The sequence below is a fragment of the Triticum urartu genome, chromosome 5, assembly GCF_003073215.2.
Source record: "Triticum urartu cultivar G1812 chromosome 5, Tu2.1, whole genome shotgun sequence".
Lineage (NCBI taxonomy): Eukaryota > Viridiplantae > Streptophyta > Magnoliopsida > Poales > Poaceae > Triticum > Triticum urartu.
Window position 1 is genome coordinate 459763021 of NC_053026.1, and position 18844 is coordinate 459781864.

Sequence of the window (18844 nt, forward strand, 5' to 3'; positions counted from 1 at the left end):
TGGAGCTTTGCTCTCTATAGCTCGTAGAGCGTTGCAACTGATAATGTGAAGCCTCCTGAGCCGGTCCAGTGTGCAAGGTATCTTGAGGCAAGTGATCCCACTGCAATTCCCAAATGCAAACAGCTCCAAAACAGGACAACTGGAAAGAAGGCAGCCTAATTCATCCTCCTTGATGCCCACATGATACAGGTGAAGCTGTGTAAGGCTTCTCAAGCAGCTGAGTTTGGCCGCAGGACGAAAGGCGCAACCCGCAAGGTGTAGGTGCCGAATCAAGGTTCCGCTCAGATCAGATAAAAGTGAGCACGGGAAGCTGTATGCTGCCAACGCTGAAGACAGCTGAAAACTGAGTTCTTCGATAACCGGGGTAATGGCAACCTGAAGCCATCTATCGAGAGAGCAACAGTCGCTGGAACTGGGGCCAATGAATTCAAGCCTGAGAGTCTTCAAGCCACCAGAGTGGTTTGTCAGAACTTGGTTGACCCTGCTGGAGAATTCTCTTGCTGGTTCATGCTTTACATGTATATCTCCGTTCCAGTCTACTATTAAGTTACTGAATGCGAGGTTGGGATAGCACCTCCAACGACGTCGAAAGGCGCGAGACACGCAGGCAGCACGAGCAGCATCTTGCATTGGAACTAGTGAGTATATATGATGCCAGATGTAATGCAAGCACAATCATGGAGAAGAACTCAACACTAGATTTATGAAGAAAGATGGTTAATTTCGTCCGAGGAGAGAAAACAGAAGCAAAATCGTGGAATAATATTCTGCCCCAGGTGCTGTGCACATGCTCGCGCAAAGTCCGTAATTGGGGAGGAAGATGCTGTATTCTTTTTTCAGCAAAAAATATTAGTGGCTTTCCTTAAAAAAAGCTGCTGATGGCAACTACGATATATAATTTTTTGAGTTACCCAGGGAGCAGTCAACAACATCACCTATTTGGCATTTTGGCCTCTTATATACACCGTAAACAAAAATGCTTCGAATAATGTTAATTGCGTAATACCACGCTATATAAAGATCAATGTAGCAATGAAAGAGCAAGAAGGAAAAGCAATAAATATTTAACTCGTACATGGTACAAATGACATTCAGATATTTATAATCAGGCAGAAAGCTCATGCGAAAGCCTTGTTGGCAGCTAGCCAGCAAGTTATATGACATGAGACTTGGAAACTAAGATGAGAGGTTGGAGAGACCGGATAAAAGATTGATGTTTCACACACATAATAGTGAATTCAATAGTCTAATGTGAAGTGTATAGCCAATTAGCCATAGACTGCAGATGGATAACTGTTTTTTTACCTCTTGCAGGAACTTGGCGTCTCGGTTACAGGAAAACAAAAATAAGGAGTGAAGTAGGGCAATCGTACTGATATTTTACTTGCAAAATGTCATCATTAAGTCTTTATTGGAGTTATTATATTGATGGCATACCTCTGGAAGATCTGGCCCTGATGAGTATTTCATCCTTTTCCCACCTGCTTCTGAATCTTGATCCAGATGCCGGGGCCGGGATGAACATTCACCTTCCGCCGACATGGGCATCGATGCATCTGCAACAGATCATTCTTGTAAGCGCATCCAACAGATCATTCTTGTAAGCGCATCGATACTTAGGTTAGAGAAGAAGAAAACAACAGTTCCTATCTATCTAAACGAATCAGTTTGCTCCCTTGGTGACAGAGAAAAAGAAGAGCAGCCCTAAACAGCGGACACGGCAAGAGAGAGATTCGTTTACAGATGCCTGCCGCCAGACATGACATGAAGAGTGAGAGTTTGTTACCGCGGGCTTGGGCTTTGCGACGCCGCCGGCCCCGCTGCATGGCCATGGCCATGGCCATGATGAGCCGCTTCATCGCCAGCGCCCACATGTCTGCTGCACGGCGGCGATACCCGGATGAGGACGAGAAACCGACTCTGTTTCACCCCTCTCTCTCTGTCCGCTCCGGCTCCGGTGTCTACCTATCTGAACCGGATCAGGAGTTTATATCGCGGAAAGTTCCGGTTCCGTGGACGAGAGCACCGCCCGCCCCTGAAAAGCACGAGGTGCTCCGTGCTCCTGGTGGTGTCCTGCACAGCTGCGCCGTTCCGTCTCCTCCCTCCCTCCTCGAGGCCGACGACGAACCTGCGTCGCGCTTCACGGAACCGGGACAGAGGGGGCGCGCCATGGGGGCGCTGGCGATGGAGCGGCTCATCATGGCCATGCGGCGGGTACGGCGGCGGCGCCAGCAAATCCAGGCCCGTGGTAAAGACTAAAGACCCCTACCTGTTCGCGTCCGGCGGCACGGCATCTCTCTCTTCTACTAGTACCGTGCTTGCCCTGCTTGCTTGCCGCTTAGGGTTCCTTCTCTTCTCCGGAAGAAAAAACCGATTTATGTATTTATTTGTTTGTTTTGTCAAGGGAATGAACTGATTGCTGCAAGAACAATGTGTTGCTGCAGATGGATCCGCTCCCATGTCGGCGAAGAGAGGATGTTCGTCCCGGCAACAAGATGAAGATTCACAAGGTGGGAAACGGATGAAATACTCGGGGCCAGATCTTCCTGAGGTATGGTATCAAGTGCTAATGAAAGACTTGTATATATTGCAACTAAAACACCAGCTAGCACAAAGCATTTTTACCCGTGCTAGCTCAGTAAAGATTTGAAGTTGTATATATATAATTATATATGCACATCATTCTTCGAGTTCAGGCCAGAACATTTGAAGTTGTAATAAACTTGAACCCATATCTCTTGTTTAGAAGAATTTTGGGAGATGGCCAGTTCTTATTACTTTTGCACGCAGGACATTTGGTGTCATATACGCTCCCTGCTGTCAATGCAAGACGCTGCCCGTGCCGCCTGTGTTTCTCGCTCCTTCCTACACTCCTGGAGGTGCCGTCCCAACCTCACCTTCACCAACGAAACGATGTGCCCGAAAGAAGATTTAAAAGCACCGGGATCGAACGCTACTATAATAGACTACAACAACAAAATCGACCGTGTTCTGAGGAACCGCCCGGGCGATGCCGCCGTGACGAAACTGAAGCTTGACTACCATGTTCCTCCTCTTGTTGGTAAACCATATCGTCGTCTCGATAGATGGCTCCAGATTGCTGTTACGCCGAGGACCGAAGAACTCGAGCTTCTAGTATGGTCGAAAGAGGCGAGCTTTGATTTCCCATGCACACTACTATCTGACAGGTGTGGGGGCTCGATTCAGAAGCTTTTCCTTTTCAGATGCGCCTTGCGTCCCACATTTCAACTTGGTTTGAGAAGCCTGAAAACGCTGTATCTGCGCGATGTGCGTATCACGGGGGAGGAGTTAGGATGCCTTCTGTCCAGTTCCACTGCTTTGGAACACCTGAAGCTTGTATATTGTGATGATATAGTTCGCCTGGAGATACCTTGCCTGCTGCAGCGGCTCAGCTTCCTGGAGGTGTCTGGATGCACGAATCTTCAAGTGATAGAGAACAAAGCTCCAAAACTCTCCAGATTTTGGTTAGAAGCAGGTGAACAAGTACAAGTCTCAGTTGGAGAGTCGAAAGTGAAGGACGTGCAGTTGAGGCAGGATTATGCCATCAATTATGCTATTGAGAACCTTCCTTCACGTGTGCCGAATCTTGAGACACTTAACATACAATCTTCTCATGAGGTATGCTCTTGCTCTTAAGTTGGCGAATGTCCATATAACAGTAGCCGAATGTTGGAATAATTAACCTGAGTCATCTTTATGCAGATAGTCAATTCCTCGCTGGCATCTAGCAAGTTCCTCCACCTCAAGTTCTTGAGTATTGTTCTTATTAGTGGATCATATTTTCACCAGGACTACGATTTTTTGTCGTTGGTTCATTTTTTTGATGCTTCTCCTTCCCTCGAGACGTTTCGCTTGTATGTAAGTTTGCTGTTCACCCTTTCTTCAAAAAAGGAAACAAATCACTGTTCATCCTGCAAAGATTGTCTAATAACCATGTTTGGATCATCAATTTAAATACCTTGGCTTTTGATCTTAAGGTAATCGAGCATCCCATGGATGACTGGTTTGAGGGAGATCCCTCGTCTCTGAGGCGAATGCCACAACACTGCCATGGGAGCCTCAAGAGTGTGAAGATCATTGGTTTCTTCCCCCAAAAGAGCATGATTGAGCTAACATGTCATCTTCTCGAGAATGCAACGTCACTTGAGTCCCTTACAGTGGATGCTAGTCCAGCTAATTACAGGTGTTCTGGCAGTAAACCGGGCAGAAAATGCAGTCCCCTGACAAGTACAGCTATAGTGAAGGCACATAAATCAGTCTTGGCTGTGAAAAAATACATTGAGGGGAATGTTCCCTCTACAGTCAAGTTAAATGTTCCGGAGCCTTGCGGACGATGCCATCGTTTGAAAGAATCAGGTGTCAAACCATTCTATCTGATGTTTAATGATTAGATGTTTTAGTTGCCATGTTACTTTCAAGAGCTGTCCGACGTCTAGGGGTCTGTGATATTACATTCTTGTAAACTTTGTTTACCTGACTGTCCGATGTACTTAATATTGCTGTATCAGGTGCCATTAAACATTGTTGTGAATCTTTATAGTTTCTTACATTGGGCGTACTGTCTATCTTGGAATGGTGACACACATCTGACATCTCATCTTTGCCTTGACCTGTATGCTACTGCAAGTGATCATTTATAGCAGACATGTTTCATCCTGACTGAACATGCAGGAAAAGTGAACAAAACAGATGAAGTGGAAATAAGTGTTGAACATATCCATCAAGGTAGAGCACCTTATTTTGAAAAAATGCTAGAGCATCTTTGTTTGTTTGAAATATGTGTTTCAGTAGAGCAGCTCCTCCCCCCCCCCCCCCCCTTCCTTAAAAATGGGAACTCTGGACGTTTCGACTGTGCTATACTGCACACCTGTTTTGTTTGCTGTACTGAACTGTATTCCTGCATCGTACTTATCAAAGTTCTGATGCTAAGGCACTGGTTGATTTGCCACACTGAACTAGATTCTGCGCTGCGTTTCGGAATGTTCCAAATGCCAAGACCAATACAAACTGTTTGCCTCCGGTTCATACCAACTTAAAGGCTGCTGACAATTGTATTCCATCTGTACATGGCCCTGCTACCTCATAAGTACATCGCATTTCTGAAACTGTTTTGCTGTTTCTGATTTATTATCTATTACCACCAAATATTATTATCAGAACTAAACATCTTAAGCATCAGTGATGCACATTAATATCAGTGATGAAAAGCAAAAAAGACAGATGAAGTGGAAATAAGTGTTAAACAGATGCATCAAGGTAGAGCACCTTCCTTCCTAAAAAAATAAAAATCTTTGTTGCATCAGTTTAAAGATGCAAAGGCCCTAGGGTTCCCCAGGCGCTGCCCTTTGGCGTCTCGGTAAAAGGGACACTTCTCTCCCCCTTTCATTAAGTCTTGTGATTCTTGTCATGGGACATTATATAATGTACTGATAAATAGCGGCTCTGAAGTCTGAACCTGCTATACTGCAGACCTGTTTTGGTTTGCGGTACCGAACTGTATTCCTGCACTGGATTTCTGAAAGTTCTGATGCCAGGACACAGTTTGATTTGCTGTACTGAAGTAGATTCTGCGCTGCATTTCTGAAAGTTCTAGTGCCAAGACCAATACAAACTGTTGCCTCCAGTTCATACCACCTTAAGGCTTACAAGGTGCTGACATTTGGAACAAATCTGAACTCCATCTGTACATGGCCTGCTACCTCATACATCACATTTCTGAAAACTGTTTGACTGTTTTTGATTTATTATCAATTACCAGATATTATCAGAACTGAACATCTAAAGCGTCGGTAATAACCATTAATATTGTTGTTTCATAATTGATTTACAAGTGAAATATGCACTTGTACTACTCCAGGTAAAGGGTCTCGCTCGATCACATCCCATCTAAAATCACATAAACATCATGCAAAATACTAATATAGCTTGACATCTAAAACTCAAGAAGCATCGCAGCAGCGGGTGCAAGGCTCCAGAACAGCCAACTTAACTGCAGAGGGAACTATGCCCTCCACATACCTTCGGATAGCAAAGAGCGCTCTAGGAACTTCCATGAGAGTACTCTGGCCCAAGGTAGAGCATCTCTTCGTCTCGCTGTCAGAACATCCAAGAGAACAATCAGCGGTGTCCAATGTAAGGGACTCTAGTGACCCTGCATTCTCGATGATATGAACTGTTAGCTCGATCAAGCTCTTTGCAGAGTTAAAGCCGATGATTGTCACACTCTTCAGCTTGTCATGGCGGTGTCCTGGCTTCCGCCTCAGAGGCGAGGGATCTCTGAAAATTGACTCATGCTCCATGGGTTCTGCTGCCTAAAGATGAAAAGCCAATTAAATTAACGGTTCTGCCATTTATAGTCACTGGATACCTTTGCAGGATGAGCATTAACTTACTTGCAAGAAAAAGGACTCCAAGCAAGGAGAAGCATCCAGAAAAGGAACCAGGGAAATATAATCATTGATACGAGGAAATGCATATCCATCAACAGTTATCCTCAGGTACTTGATGCGGAGGAATTGGCTATGCATCATGGGGGTATCAGCCTGTATAAAGAGATATCTGAGGTTAATTATCAAGCAAGATATACCATTTTCATATACATATATCTGTCAGATGAATATACCTTGAGACGCAAACTTATGTCAAGAGTTTCAAGATTCGGCATAGTAGTCGGAAGCATGGCATGAGCATTATCGAGGGCACGTCGATGCGGCATTGTTAAGTTCTTCAATTGCTCTCCATGTGAAAGTTGTTCTCGTTTACCACCAAAGTAAAAACTGGAGAGATTCAGGGCTTTGCTCTCTACCACTCGTAGAGCGTTGCATCCGACCACTTGTAGGTCGTGGAGGCGCTGCAGTATGTCGGGTATCTTCAGGCAAGTTATTTCATTGCAGTACCCAAATGCAAACAGCTCCAGAGCAGAACAACTGGAAAGAAGGCATCCTAACTCGTCCTCACTGATACGCACATGATACAGGCGCAGATTCATCAGGCTTCTGAAACAGCTGAGTCTGACCACAGGACGGAAGACACAACCCGAGAGGTGTACATACCGAATCGAGTTCCCCCTCAGACCAGATAAAAGTGAGCACGGGAATCTGTATGTTGCCACCACTGAAGACAGCATAAGGCTGAGTTCTTCAATCTCCGATGTAATAGCAACCCGAAGCCAGCTATCGAGAGAAGAACAGTCGCTGGAATTGTGGCCAAGGAATTCAAGCTTGATACTCTTCAAGCCAATGCCAGAGTGGTTTTTCAGAACTTGGTTAACTTTGCTGGCGAATTTTCTTGCTGTTTCAGCCTTTGTAAGAACTCCATTGCAGCCTACAGTCGAGTTACTAAATCCAATGTTGGGGTAGAACCTCCAACAACGTAGAAAGGCATGAGAGACACAGGCAGCACGAGCAGCATCTTGCATTGGTACTAGTGAGATTATATGGCGCCAAATTTTCTGCATGCCCAAGCATTGAAGAGTTAAACACTGGATTTCCAAAGGATAATGATTACTTTTGACTATGGAAAGGAGAAGAAAAAAAGGACATGTGGTGCGATTCGTTGGGAAGAAAATAATGTCCAAAGAAACAGCAACAAACATGTAACTTCTACATTGCACAAATACCATTTAATATTTAATCAGCCAGAAAGCTCACGCAACAACTCTAGCAGCTACCCACAAAGATATATGACACACAACATGGTAAATGAGATGAGAAGAGATTGAAGAGACCAGATATTGATGTTCTACACACATAATAGAGGAATCAATACTCTACACTGAACTGTATGGAAACTGCAGACGGATCACATATAAAATTTGGTCTTGCAGGAACCTGATTATAGGAAACAATATTCAAGAGTGCAGTAAAGTCCCACTTGTGTTAAGTAGTATAGACGGATTATTTTCCCCAAATTTCTAGTCTGAATAAGCGAGTATGCGTATTTGATATGGGTCCAAGCTTGTGCTGCTCATGGTTTAATCATGTTACTTTGTTTCCGGGAAGCCTGAGCCCTGAGCCTAATTATAACTAGTATAGTGTTCTAGTCACAATCTGCCCGAAGGCCAGACTTAACGGACGACAACAAGCACAACACCATCCAAACCTGAGCAGTCAACTGTATGCAAGCATGCACAGATGCACTGGTGAGGAAGATAGGGCATTCCTTTTTCCTACATGTTTATAATGGTTTTCCTAGAAGACTGCTATAGATGGCAACTAAGAAATATATTCTGGAGTTAGTCATGGGGGGTAGCCAATAGTATCGGCTTCCTATGCATCTCTGTAAACAAATTGCTTCGAATGGTGTCTACTGCACAATAGCATGCTATAGATAGGCCAATACAGCAAAGAAAAGCACGAACGTGCAACTTCTACATGGTAGAAATGACATTACAATTTTCAGCCAGTCTTGGACCTTCTACATGTTACAAATGACATTATAAGACTGGTGGGACCTCACAATCACATATCTACAGAGTTTGAGAAGCATATTGCCCACGAGGTGGGAGATCCTATCTTAAATGTATTTCGGTAGATATACACTCAGGCGCTAGACGGTAGCAAGAGCGGCCATATAACCAAGAAATGTGCTATATGCGATAGATACTAGCAACAAGTCACACACTAAGAATTCAGGTAAGCATAAACTGCATAGGGGCCTATAGGACAAGGAATTGCTGATAAGGGCCTATAGGAATTCTATCCAACATCAAAGGTGGCAGGGCATCCAAGACTCATGACAGACAGTTTTCCAGAAAGTTAAAGCCCCAACATTAATCTCTCCCCTTTGTAAAATATAGAAGAGGAGTTACTGACACAGGAAATACATCTTTACTGAGCCAACACAGGTCCAAAAATTTGTGCAGCAGGGCAGTGATGGTGACATTTTATTTACTTGCAACCAAAGTCTTCCACTATTCATACCTGTGGAAGGTCTGGTCCCGAGTATTTAACTCTTTTCCTACCCTCTGAACGATCATCTTGCTCCCAGGATGAGCGTCCTCTTTTCGCCAACAAAGGAACTCGATCATCTGCAACACATCATTGTTATAAGGACAACTAACAGAAGAAAGCAACAAAGGCACACACTTGCATAGAACAAAAGGTCCAATTTCGATCTGGCATCCAACTTTTACAAAAGAGCTCTAGTGCCTTTGAGAATCCAGTTCACTAGAGCATATGGTTTTTTCGGTTTTTTTGCAGAACAGTACAACCACTCCCCAGTCTCACACATTTGTGCCAAATCTGATGGAACAATTGATTTTACCCATCAGCGAGCGAGATCCCTATCCTTCCGCAACATCTCACAGGTTTAACCCTCTATCAGTGCACCAGAACATTCAACCATCTGCGAGTGAGATCCTTATCATGTACACACACACAAAAAAAAATCTGGTCCTTGATCACAAGTTTAATTCCCAGCCTGCCTGAAAAAGGGTTTTAAACCCTAGCCTGCCTCAAAAAAGGTTTAATCCCTAACCGCGTAGTTGCTAGTCGAGGCGATTGGAGTTAACTCTAACATATGTCTCCTTTTACTTTTGTTCTTCTGGACAAGGAACCCTAATCAGCAAACGCGACAGAAGAGGTACTCTTCTACTGATGGCAGGACATGGTTACAAAAGTAGCAGGGACGAGCAGAGCAGAGCAGAGAGAGAGAGAGAGGCCTCACCACGGGCTCGTATCCGGCGACGTCGCTGCCGCTGCCGCTGCCGCCGCCGCTCCCGCTGCGCGGAGATGAGCCGCCCCATGGTACGCCGAGAGGGATCGAGGGGCCAGGCCAGGGGAGGAAATCGCTTCGGCGCCGCCACCCAAGCTACCTCGACGGATTTTATTGGGCCTTTTCGCTTAGACTGATTTTATTGGGCCTCAGAGTGGAAACAGGGAAGCTATATCTCTCGCTCGGCGCGACACCGTAGCTTTCTGTCGCCCGAAGAACTTCTTATCTTGCATAGCAACTGAGCCGGCCCATTTATCCTTTTTTCTTCAAGGCTGGCACCGATAGACTGCTTCGTGGTTCGAATTTGTTTTTTTCCTATTTTTTTTCTCCGTTTTTTTTCAGTTTTTTGTTTTTCTTTTGTTTTTATCGTTTTCCGTTGTTTTATTTATGGTTTTCTCCCTTTTTCTGTTTTCTTTGTATTTTATTGGTTTCCTTCATTTCTTTCTTGGTTTTCACCCTTTTTCTGTTTTTCTTTATTTTACTTATTTCTTTCTCGTTTTTCATTGAGTTTTTTTCTTTCTTGGTTTCATTCTTTCGCATTGGTTTCTTTGGTTTTTCATCTATTTTGTTTTCTTTTCTTTGTTTTCCATTTTGGTAATTGTTGGTTTTTTTATTTTTCTTTGTTCTTTTTTCTCGATTTTCATCAATTGATCTTTTGTTCAACACGTGCTAACATTTTTTCGGCACACATTCAAGATTTTTTTTACACATAAAAATATACATGTTTACCATTTTTGAAATATGTATTAAACTAGGATAATTTTTACGTAAAACCGGATGGTATTTTTCGTCCGGTGAACTAAAAACCTTAAAACAAAAACACTAAACTACCATATACTTGACGGTGACCTTGTAGGCCATGTCGGGCTGGATGGCGGCTCCTCCTCCGTCATCGTTGCTGGATCCCACGTCGGAGTCGGGCTTCGGGTAGCGGAAGGGGGCGGCGTCACGGAGGGCTTCCCGGCAGCCGCCTAACGCTCGCAGGTGATCCTCTCCGCTTCCTCCTAGGTCGTACTCACGGCGGCCGTGGCCACCGACGACGAGGGCGGCGGACCTTAGAGGAGGCGGCGTTGGCGACGTCGGTCTCGCTGAGGGACCACTCATCACCATACTTGGCCATCTCCCTATCCAGGCAGCGGCGGAGCAGTCTAGGGCCCAGGCATATGCCAACTCCGTGTCTGCCGCGATGTGTGGTGGCAAGATGTCGGAGTCCATGAACTCTGACCAGCGCGCCGTGTTGCGCCTGTCCCGTCGGCGCCGCTCCCTGTCAGCGTACTCCTATGCCGTTAGGGCGCTCCAGGAGGACGAAGAGTTGGCGCCGCCGCTACTGCCGCCGAGGTAGCGGCGAAGGCGATCACGCGCCTTCGTGGCGACACGGGCGGTGGCGAGCAGCGCTCCTCCCTCTCGCCCGGTCACATCGCGACATCAATGCCGGTTGCTGCGTGCTCTGGGCCGACATTGATGCGGCACGGAAGCGGCATGCATTGAAAGTCTAAGCGCGGGAGAGTCGGGTGGGGTTTTTTGATAGGCGAGGATGGGTAGGAGCGGGCGTGGTAGCGGTCCAGACGCCCGTAAAAGCCTTCTTAATTTGTCTCTGGTGTGGGGGAAAAGTATGTCCGGACCGCTCACTGGATTGATACAGACCCGCGTTGGATGACACAACACGTCAGGACAGCCCGGTCCGAACGTATGCAGACAATTTAAGGATCCGTGTTAGAGATGCCCTTAGTGATTTCTCAGCTCGCTCAATGTGAACTTAAGCTTCCTAGTGACCAGTTTATTAGCTAATTGTCCTGGGAATGCTTTTGGTTTGAACAAAAGCTCTCTGAATTGCAAAAAAAAAAAAGAATTTCAGGGCGGCCTACGTAAGCCCTCTCCTCGCATAACACGTAGGAGGTGCCTACAATAAAAATCATGAGTGCTCGTCAAAGGCGTCAATCCACCATTTTCAAATTTGCCAACGCATACGCATGCGTGCTCTGGAAGCACTTCAGCGAAGGGGTAGGCAACGTAGTATCACTTTCGACGACTCAAATTTTTCTTGCTTCATTTATGGAACGCGCGTGCTGCTTGTCGGTTGTCGCCTTTACTAGCTCGGGTCATCGTCGTAGTCGTCGGACCGCTTACCCGTCGAGACTCTTCGCTCCACCATACGAGCTGCCTAACGTGCTGCGTTATCATGGCCACTCTCAGACGAAATATCCGCTTCTCCGGTCCTCGGTCGAGCTGAGCATCTCTCCGGCCGTCCCATTCTCTCTGCCCTCTGCCGAGCTGATCGGCTTCTCTCCGTCCAAACCCAGCAGCATCAGCAGCAACTTTCCCCTCTCTACTGAGCCTCTTCTCCACCCTCTCCCCTGTCAACGACGGCGCCCTCCCCTCGTCCTCCTTCCCCGCCACTTGAGTTCTGGAATCGGGGAGCTCTGGAAGGCAGTCTCCGGCCATGGCAACGGCGGCACGCTCCTCCGGCGTCCAGTTTCTCGACTAGTTCGCACCGCCGCTTGAGTCGCTGACCCCCACCGCCTCTCTCTCTCTGGTTCCGGGGCAGCCCTGCTGCGATTTGCCTCCGCGTCTTGGTTGGAGTTGCTTGCTCTTACTCATAAAAGCAGAAAGCTCACCAAGCTCGTCGGAATGGCAGGGGTGTTGGACCTGCTCCTCGGCAAGCTCACCATGCTGCTTAGCGACGAGTACAAGATGCTCACAGGGGTGAGGAGGCATGCCTCCTTCCTCAAGGACGAGCTCAGTGCCATGAAAGCTCTCCTTGACAAGATGGAGCTTATGGACAAGCTTGATCCCTCAGCCAAGAACTGGAGGGATCATATAAGAGAGATGTCCTATGATATGGAGAACTGCATCGACGACTTCATGCATGATATTGAAGGTACCCATGTAAAGGCAGGCTTTGTTAGAAAGATGGTTCAGCGTCTTAGGAGGCTGGGGAGACGTCATAAGATAGCGAAGAGGATCCAGGAGCTCAAGGTTCTTGCGGTGGAAGCAAGTACTCGACGTGAGAGATACAAGATTGATGATTGCATCAATTCGAGTCGTGGTGTTGCGGTTGTGGATCCCCGGATGTCGGCGATCTACAATGATGCGGCATGCCTAGTAGGTATTGATTGACCAAAAGAAGAGCTTGTCAGTTGGTTAACGGATTCACATAAGAAACTCAAAGTGGTTTCTATTGTGGGGTTCGGAGGTGTGGGTAAAACTACACTTGCCAAACAAGTGTACAATGAGATTGGAGAGCAATATAACTGTAAGGCATTTATTTCGGTCTCCCAAAGACCTGATATGAAAAGCCTTCTTGGTGGCCTACAATTCAAGCTTGGATTGGAGGAGTCTTCTCATGCTCACGAGCTGCAAGACTTCATTGACCAGCTTAGAGAACACCTCAAATATAAAAGGTATCTGTTCTTCTCTCGATAGTTGTGTGATTTCCCGAAAGGTTATCTAAAAGTTTTTGTCATGCTTTAGTGTGTAACTTTAAACAGTTGTACCGATGCGTCATGACGAAGATATTTTGTTAGGTCAATGCAAAGTGTGGTGGTTTCGCTACAAAAAAAGTGGTGCTAGTTCATAAAGATTAGTATTGGGATAAAAATTGTAAGCACAAAGCCTTTTTTTATATGTCTTATTACTCTTATAGTGCATTATAATAAATCAACCTCTATGTGGCAAGCATATAAGTCATTATAATTTGGGACAACAAAATTAGGGAATTATGGACATAGAACCCTGAGCTTTCCTTTCATTTCAAACTTTGCCATATTTCTATATGTTCCGCTTATTTTTTAAAGATAATGGTCACCATCCTTTATTATGTTTGTTTCCTTCATTTTAGTTTTCATGCTTTTCTCTATACCTTATAATCATATCCTAATATAATGTATGAATAACTTGTGCAAAAATTGCAACAGGTACTTCATTTTATTGGATGACTTGTGGGATCAATCGGCATGGAACATTATTAATTGTGCCTTTCCGGAAAATGATAATGGAAGTAGAGTAATGATAACCACACGATTGGATAATGTAGCTGCCAGGGCGTGTCGCAATGACCGTGCCTGCATTTACATAATGAAGCCCCTTGGAGAGCAAGACTCAAGGAGATTATTTTTTAATAGAGTATTTGGGTCTGAAAATGTCTGCTCGGTACAATTCAAAGAAATTCCAGTTGAAATTCTCAAGAAGTGTGGCGGGTTGCCACTTGCAATTATCACCATAGCTAGCCTATTAGCTTGCCATGAAGCAGGATCTTCAAATGAGTGGGAGAGCATAAACAATTCTCTTGGCGCGAAGTTTGCCACAAAACCCACATTGGAAGAGATGAGAGGTATACTAAACCTTAGCTACACACATCTTCCTATTCATCTCCGACCATGTTTTTTGTATCTTGGCATGTATCCAGAAGACCGTTTGATCATTAGGGATGACCTAGTTCGACAATGGATCGCCGAAGGATTTGTTTGTAATTTGCATGGAGCAGATTTGGAAGACGTTGCCAAGAGTTATTTCGTTGAGCTTATCAATAGAGGTCTGATTCAGCCTGAGAAAACATGCTATGGGGATGTAATTACATGCAGGATACATGATATGATGCTTGATTTGATCCTAAGCAAGAGTACAGAGGATAATTTCATCAGTGTGGCATATAAGCATGAAGACATGGCAAGATTTAATAGTTGTGAGTACAAAGTTCGTCGATTATCTCTCCAATCAAGTGTTGGTGGTGCAATGTCGAAGGCCCTTGCTACTAGCATGTCACTAGTCCGATCATATACACAGTTTGGAGAGTCCAAGTACATGCTTCCTCTTCCACAATTTAAGTATCTACGGGTGCTTGCTTTTGAGTTTCCGTTTAACTGGAAAACGACAATCGACCTCAGGGCAACTGGCCATTTGTTTCTACTAAGGTATTTGAAGGTTTCAGCTCTGTCCGCAGAAGTAGCGCTCCATGCAGAAATTCAAGGGCTTGTGCATTTTGGAAACTCTTGAGTTACATTGCCGGCCCATACAAAGGTTCCCATCGGATATCACTTGCTTGGCCAACTTGTTTCATTTGATACTTCCAGAGTGCACATTGCTTCCTGAAGGGATCCAGAACATGAAATCAGTTCGCACCCTGCATTGTTCGGACATGTCAGAGAGTTCCCTCAAGGAAATCAAAGGCCTTAGCGAGCTGACTAATCTGAAGGAATTGAAGTTACGTGTGCCCACTTACTACCCAGGCATGACGATTGAATGTTTCGATGCTTTGCTCTCCTCCATTGGAATGCTTCGAAACCTCAAGCACCTCTCCCTCGAGTGCTGGCATAAATACGATGGCTATGACAGCTAGCCGGACTCATTATCCGATCCTCCACCCTACCTCCAGACAATCCATTTGGAAGGTTTATCATTTAGTATAGTTCCCAAATGGATTGGTGAGTTACGCTGCCTCCGGATCCTCTCTCTGCGTGTCGTGTACCTGCCGAGTGACAAGGTTCGTGTTCTTGGAAAGCTTCCCTCCCTCGTCTTTGCCAGGTTCTACGTGTCGGACGTCTCCCATGACAAGGTGGTGGTAAGCACGGGGTTGTTTCCGGTTCTAGAGTGCTTTGATTTCCGGTCCGATGAAGATGTCACCGCGAACCTGAGCTTCGAGCCAGGAGCTATGCCCAAGCTGCAAAGGCTCGCTCTGGCATTCGACTGGCAAGAGTGGAGAGGCGCCACACCAACTGGCATGGAGTGCCTGCCCTGCCTCCCGGACATTGGCTTGAGCATTACTACTGTTTCAAGCAGTAATAATCTGAAACATATACACGATACTATGGAGTCAGCATTCAAGGACGCCGCACGGGTGCACCCAAGACATCCCTCTGTTACATATTTTTAGATTTATCCCGTTGAACCGCCTCTCATCTGTAACTTAACCAATTCCATGTCATTTGATGTGTTTATTTATTTATTATGATAATCTCTTGTGTATTTGATTTCTTGAGTTTTGTAAACCCCAAGCAATTCAGCTTTATTGACCCAGGTCAACACTCAGCAGACCCTTTGACAAATGATCCGTCGAGTTTGGAAATGTTTCGTCCCATAAAAGGAAAATTTTGTTGTGAAGAGAGAGAAAGACATCTCTCTGTATTGCTCTTTATATGTGTCTCTGTTTTGAGTTCAATCTTTTATTAAGCCAGATTACCAGAAGCTGGGTGTGCCTCCCGGTACGGACATGCTAGGTACTAGGTTGTAAACATGCAATTTTTCAGTAGAATTCGTGTATAAAGTTAGGTTTGACCTAGTCAAATGACCGTGCATGTGGCTGATCTTGATGCTAGATCGAAGGGCCCTGGTACCATTGTTCTTCCAAATTTTATTGCCGACAAATATAAATTCATCCTTCATTGGATTAGCTTGTTATTTATGGGACCTCCATCTGTTCAGTTCCAATGACTTATGAAAGATGTACGTATATGATAATGCAAATTCATTTGTAGGTCACGCTTTAGTCCATAGGTTGCCCTTTCAAATTTGAAAATTCTCAACTAAGGTCAACTATGGTATTTAGAAACAAATATTATAAATCCCTAGGGAAAAGGTAAAGAAATCAACACAAACGGAGATCAGTTAAAAATTGTGGGTGCCTGTTCATCGGTAATCTTCTTATGGCGAATTATGTGTTGTGCTGTACTGAAACAATGGAAGCTCTGAACCTGCTATACTGCACACATGTTTTGGTTTGCTGTACCGACCTGTACTCTTACACTGTTTTTTCTGAAAGTTCTGATGCCAAGACACTGGTTGATCTGCTGTATTAAGCTATATACTACTTCCTCCGTCCCATAATGTAAGATGTTTTTTGATACTAGTGTGGTGTCAAAAAAATGTCTTACATTATAGGACGGAGGGATTAGATTCTGCACTGCATTTCTGAAACTTCTAATTCCAAGACCAGTACAAACATGCTGATGGAGCCAATGAACCAACTGAGACGAGAGCATAAACATTCTGCACTGCATTTCTGAAAGTACTTATTACAATGAACTGGAGGCTATTGTAATTGCGCTCATTAATCCGATACAATCACCTACGTATTTGTCTACTTTGGTACTGCTGGTTGTTTTAAACACATACCAAGTGTCTTCAGCCAGCACTGGGGGTCTAAGATATACTCCCTCCGTCCGAAAATACTTGTCATCAAAATGGATAAAAGAAAATGTATCTAAAAACAAGTATTTCTGAACAGAGGGAGTAGCTGAAACTCATGTATGCATTGTTCATATTTCAGTTGAGTGGTATTCTCATCTCATCGTCAGGTGTCGCAAAGAGTAACTGAACTGAAGCGTAGAAGAAAGAACTGGGTGCTTGATTCAACACGGTACACGAGCGGATATGTGATGCTTTGAAAGAATTAGTACTGGATTTCACAGGGGGTTTGAAGAAGGCTTTCGCCCCAGCTTACAGCGAGGATGGATCGGGTGCAGGGAATTGATAAGTAGGATGCCCAGACTCAGCTCCGGATACGAATTGAAGCTGCTGCTCTTCATCCGCCGGACCCCCATGTGCGCATTCGTCCTGGCCTTTGTGGTAAGCTCTGGCGCCGCGCCGCCGCCGCCGGAGACACCTGCCGATGGTTCTGACAGGACCCGATCGTGGTAGAAGTAAGAATTGGTGATCTCGCTCTTGATTTTTGATTTAGAGACGGCCCAGGGATGCACCGGGGAAGAAGGATGATAACTGTTAGAAATATAATTGGGTTTAAGTTAGAGATAAGGAGATAGAGATAGAATTAGTTTAAACCACATGTAACTTGTCTTGTACTCCAAGTCTCTACCCCTCTTGTACTTCTATATATACCCTACACAAGGGTCAAATCAATACAACACATAATTCTAGGGTTTCATATTTTCCACAATAACTACGCAAGGGACTAAGCGAATTGGGGATAAACTTTTTTTGGAAGGCCATCATGGCTAGCTTTATTGATTTAACATAGGCATTACATTGTCCACAAGCGAAGAGATCAGACAACCCGCAGGCTCGTCTGTCCAGTTTAAAGAGGTCTTATTACAATAAGAAAAGTTAGCTAGCACATACGCCGCTTGATTGAAAGAACGAAAACAATGCTTGAAGACAACCTTCCCTATTAAAGAAGAAACATCCACACATTCCGCGAAAATTGCTGTTGCAGCATCCCACCATCTAGATTGGCCATCACAAAAGTTTATGACGTTTAAGGAATCTGATTCCGCCTCCACACGAGGAAACCCTAGGGAGTTTGCAAACACTAGACCATCACGCATTGCCGTTGCTTCAGCCATCATTGCATCTGCAACATGAGGTATATACTTGCATTGTGCTGCTAAAAAATTCCCTTTATCATCTCTAATTACAGCTGCCGAAACTCCTGCACTTTCATCTGCAAAATAGGCCGCATCAACATTTACCTTTATGAACATGAGGTCTGGTTTCGTCCACTTCATCTCTCTATTATCATTTTGTTTGCGATTAGCTTCATGATAATTACTAGCAATTGCCAGGACGGACATATGCCACCGCGTGGGATGTGGTGGTCTACCATCATGAGTTTGATTTCTCTCTTCTCGGGTCCTTGGCTTATAAGAGCATCTCCACCCGTTCGGCCCCCGAGGTATACCTGGTCATGGGCCGGGCCTAAAAAGCCCACGGCAGAAAACTGAGGCCCAGGCCCTCCCAGACCTTACAATTGGGCCTACTTTTCAAGCCCAAGCCCGGCCCATCTGGTAAAAAACCCCAAAAAGCCCTTAGGGCTTAGGGCCGTAGGCCAGGCCTCTTCCTTAAAATGCCAATATGCCAAGCCCAAGCCCGTCTAGGCTCTGCTGGTGGGCTCAAAACTCAGGCCCAAGCCCGGCCCACGGGCAAGCCCATCGGGCCTAGGCATGGATTTTAGGGCCGGGCCAGAGATGGCCAGGACTACGCCTAGGACGCCGAAAAAGCGCTGTCTGGGGCCAAACCGACATTTAATCTAGGCGTGGGGCGATTGTGTTCCAAGTCGCCGCCCCAGGTCGCCCCCAAATCGGCGCGCAAACTCGGCGATTTGATTCAAATTTGTACAAACACGGCACAAACTCGGCGATTTCATTCAAATTTATACAAA

The 18844-nt window shown here is 45.3% G+C and overlaps 2 protein-coding genes and 1 pseudogene across 2 annotated transcripts; 2 read left to right on the forward strand and 1 right to left on the reverse strand.

Moving 5' to 3' along the window:
- Positions 1–1570: 1570 nt before the first annotated feature.
- LOC125509820 lies at positions 1571–4540 on the forward strand. The gene is made up of 5 exons (XM_048674844.1): positions 1571–2248; positions 2445–2551; positions 2791–3639; positions 3724–3879; positions 3999–4540. Exons 1-5 carry the CDS (start codon positions 1744–1746, stop codon positions 4410–4412), a joined length of 2031 nt encoding a protein of 676 aa, XP_048530801.1. The 5' UTR covers positions 1571–1743; the 3' UTR covers positions 4413–4540.
- Positions 4541–5782: 1242 nt separating this feature from the next.
- Positions 5783–9832, reverse strand: LOC125509821 (FBD-associated F-box protein At1g66310-like). Its single transcript, XM_048674845.1, has 5 exons — positions 9688–9832; positions 8943–9049; positions 6644–7471; positions 6414–6563; positions 5783–6332 (listed from the first exon to the last, which is right to left on the reverse strand). Exons 1-5 carry the CDS (start codon positions 9764–9766, stop codon positions 5961–5963), a joined length of 1536 nt encoding a protein of 511 aa, XP_048530802.1. The 5' UTR covers positions 9767–9832; the 3' UTR covers positions 5783–5960.
- A 2082-nt stretch (positions 9833–11914) lies between these two features.
- LOC125509822 lies at positions 11915–17430 on the forward strand (annotated as a pseudogene).
- Positions 17431–18844: the final 1414 nt, after the last annotated feature.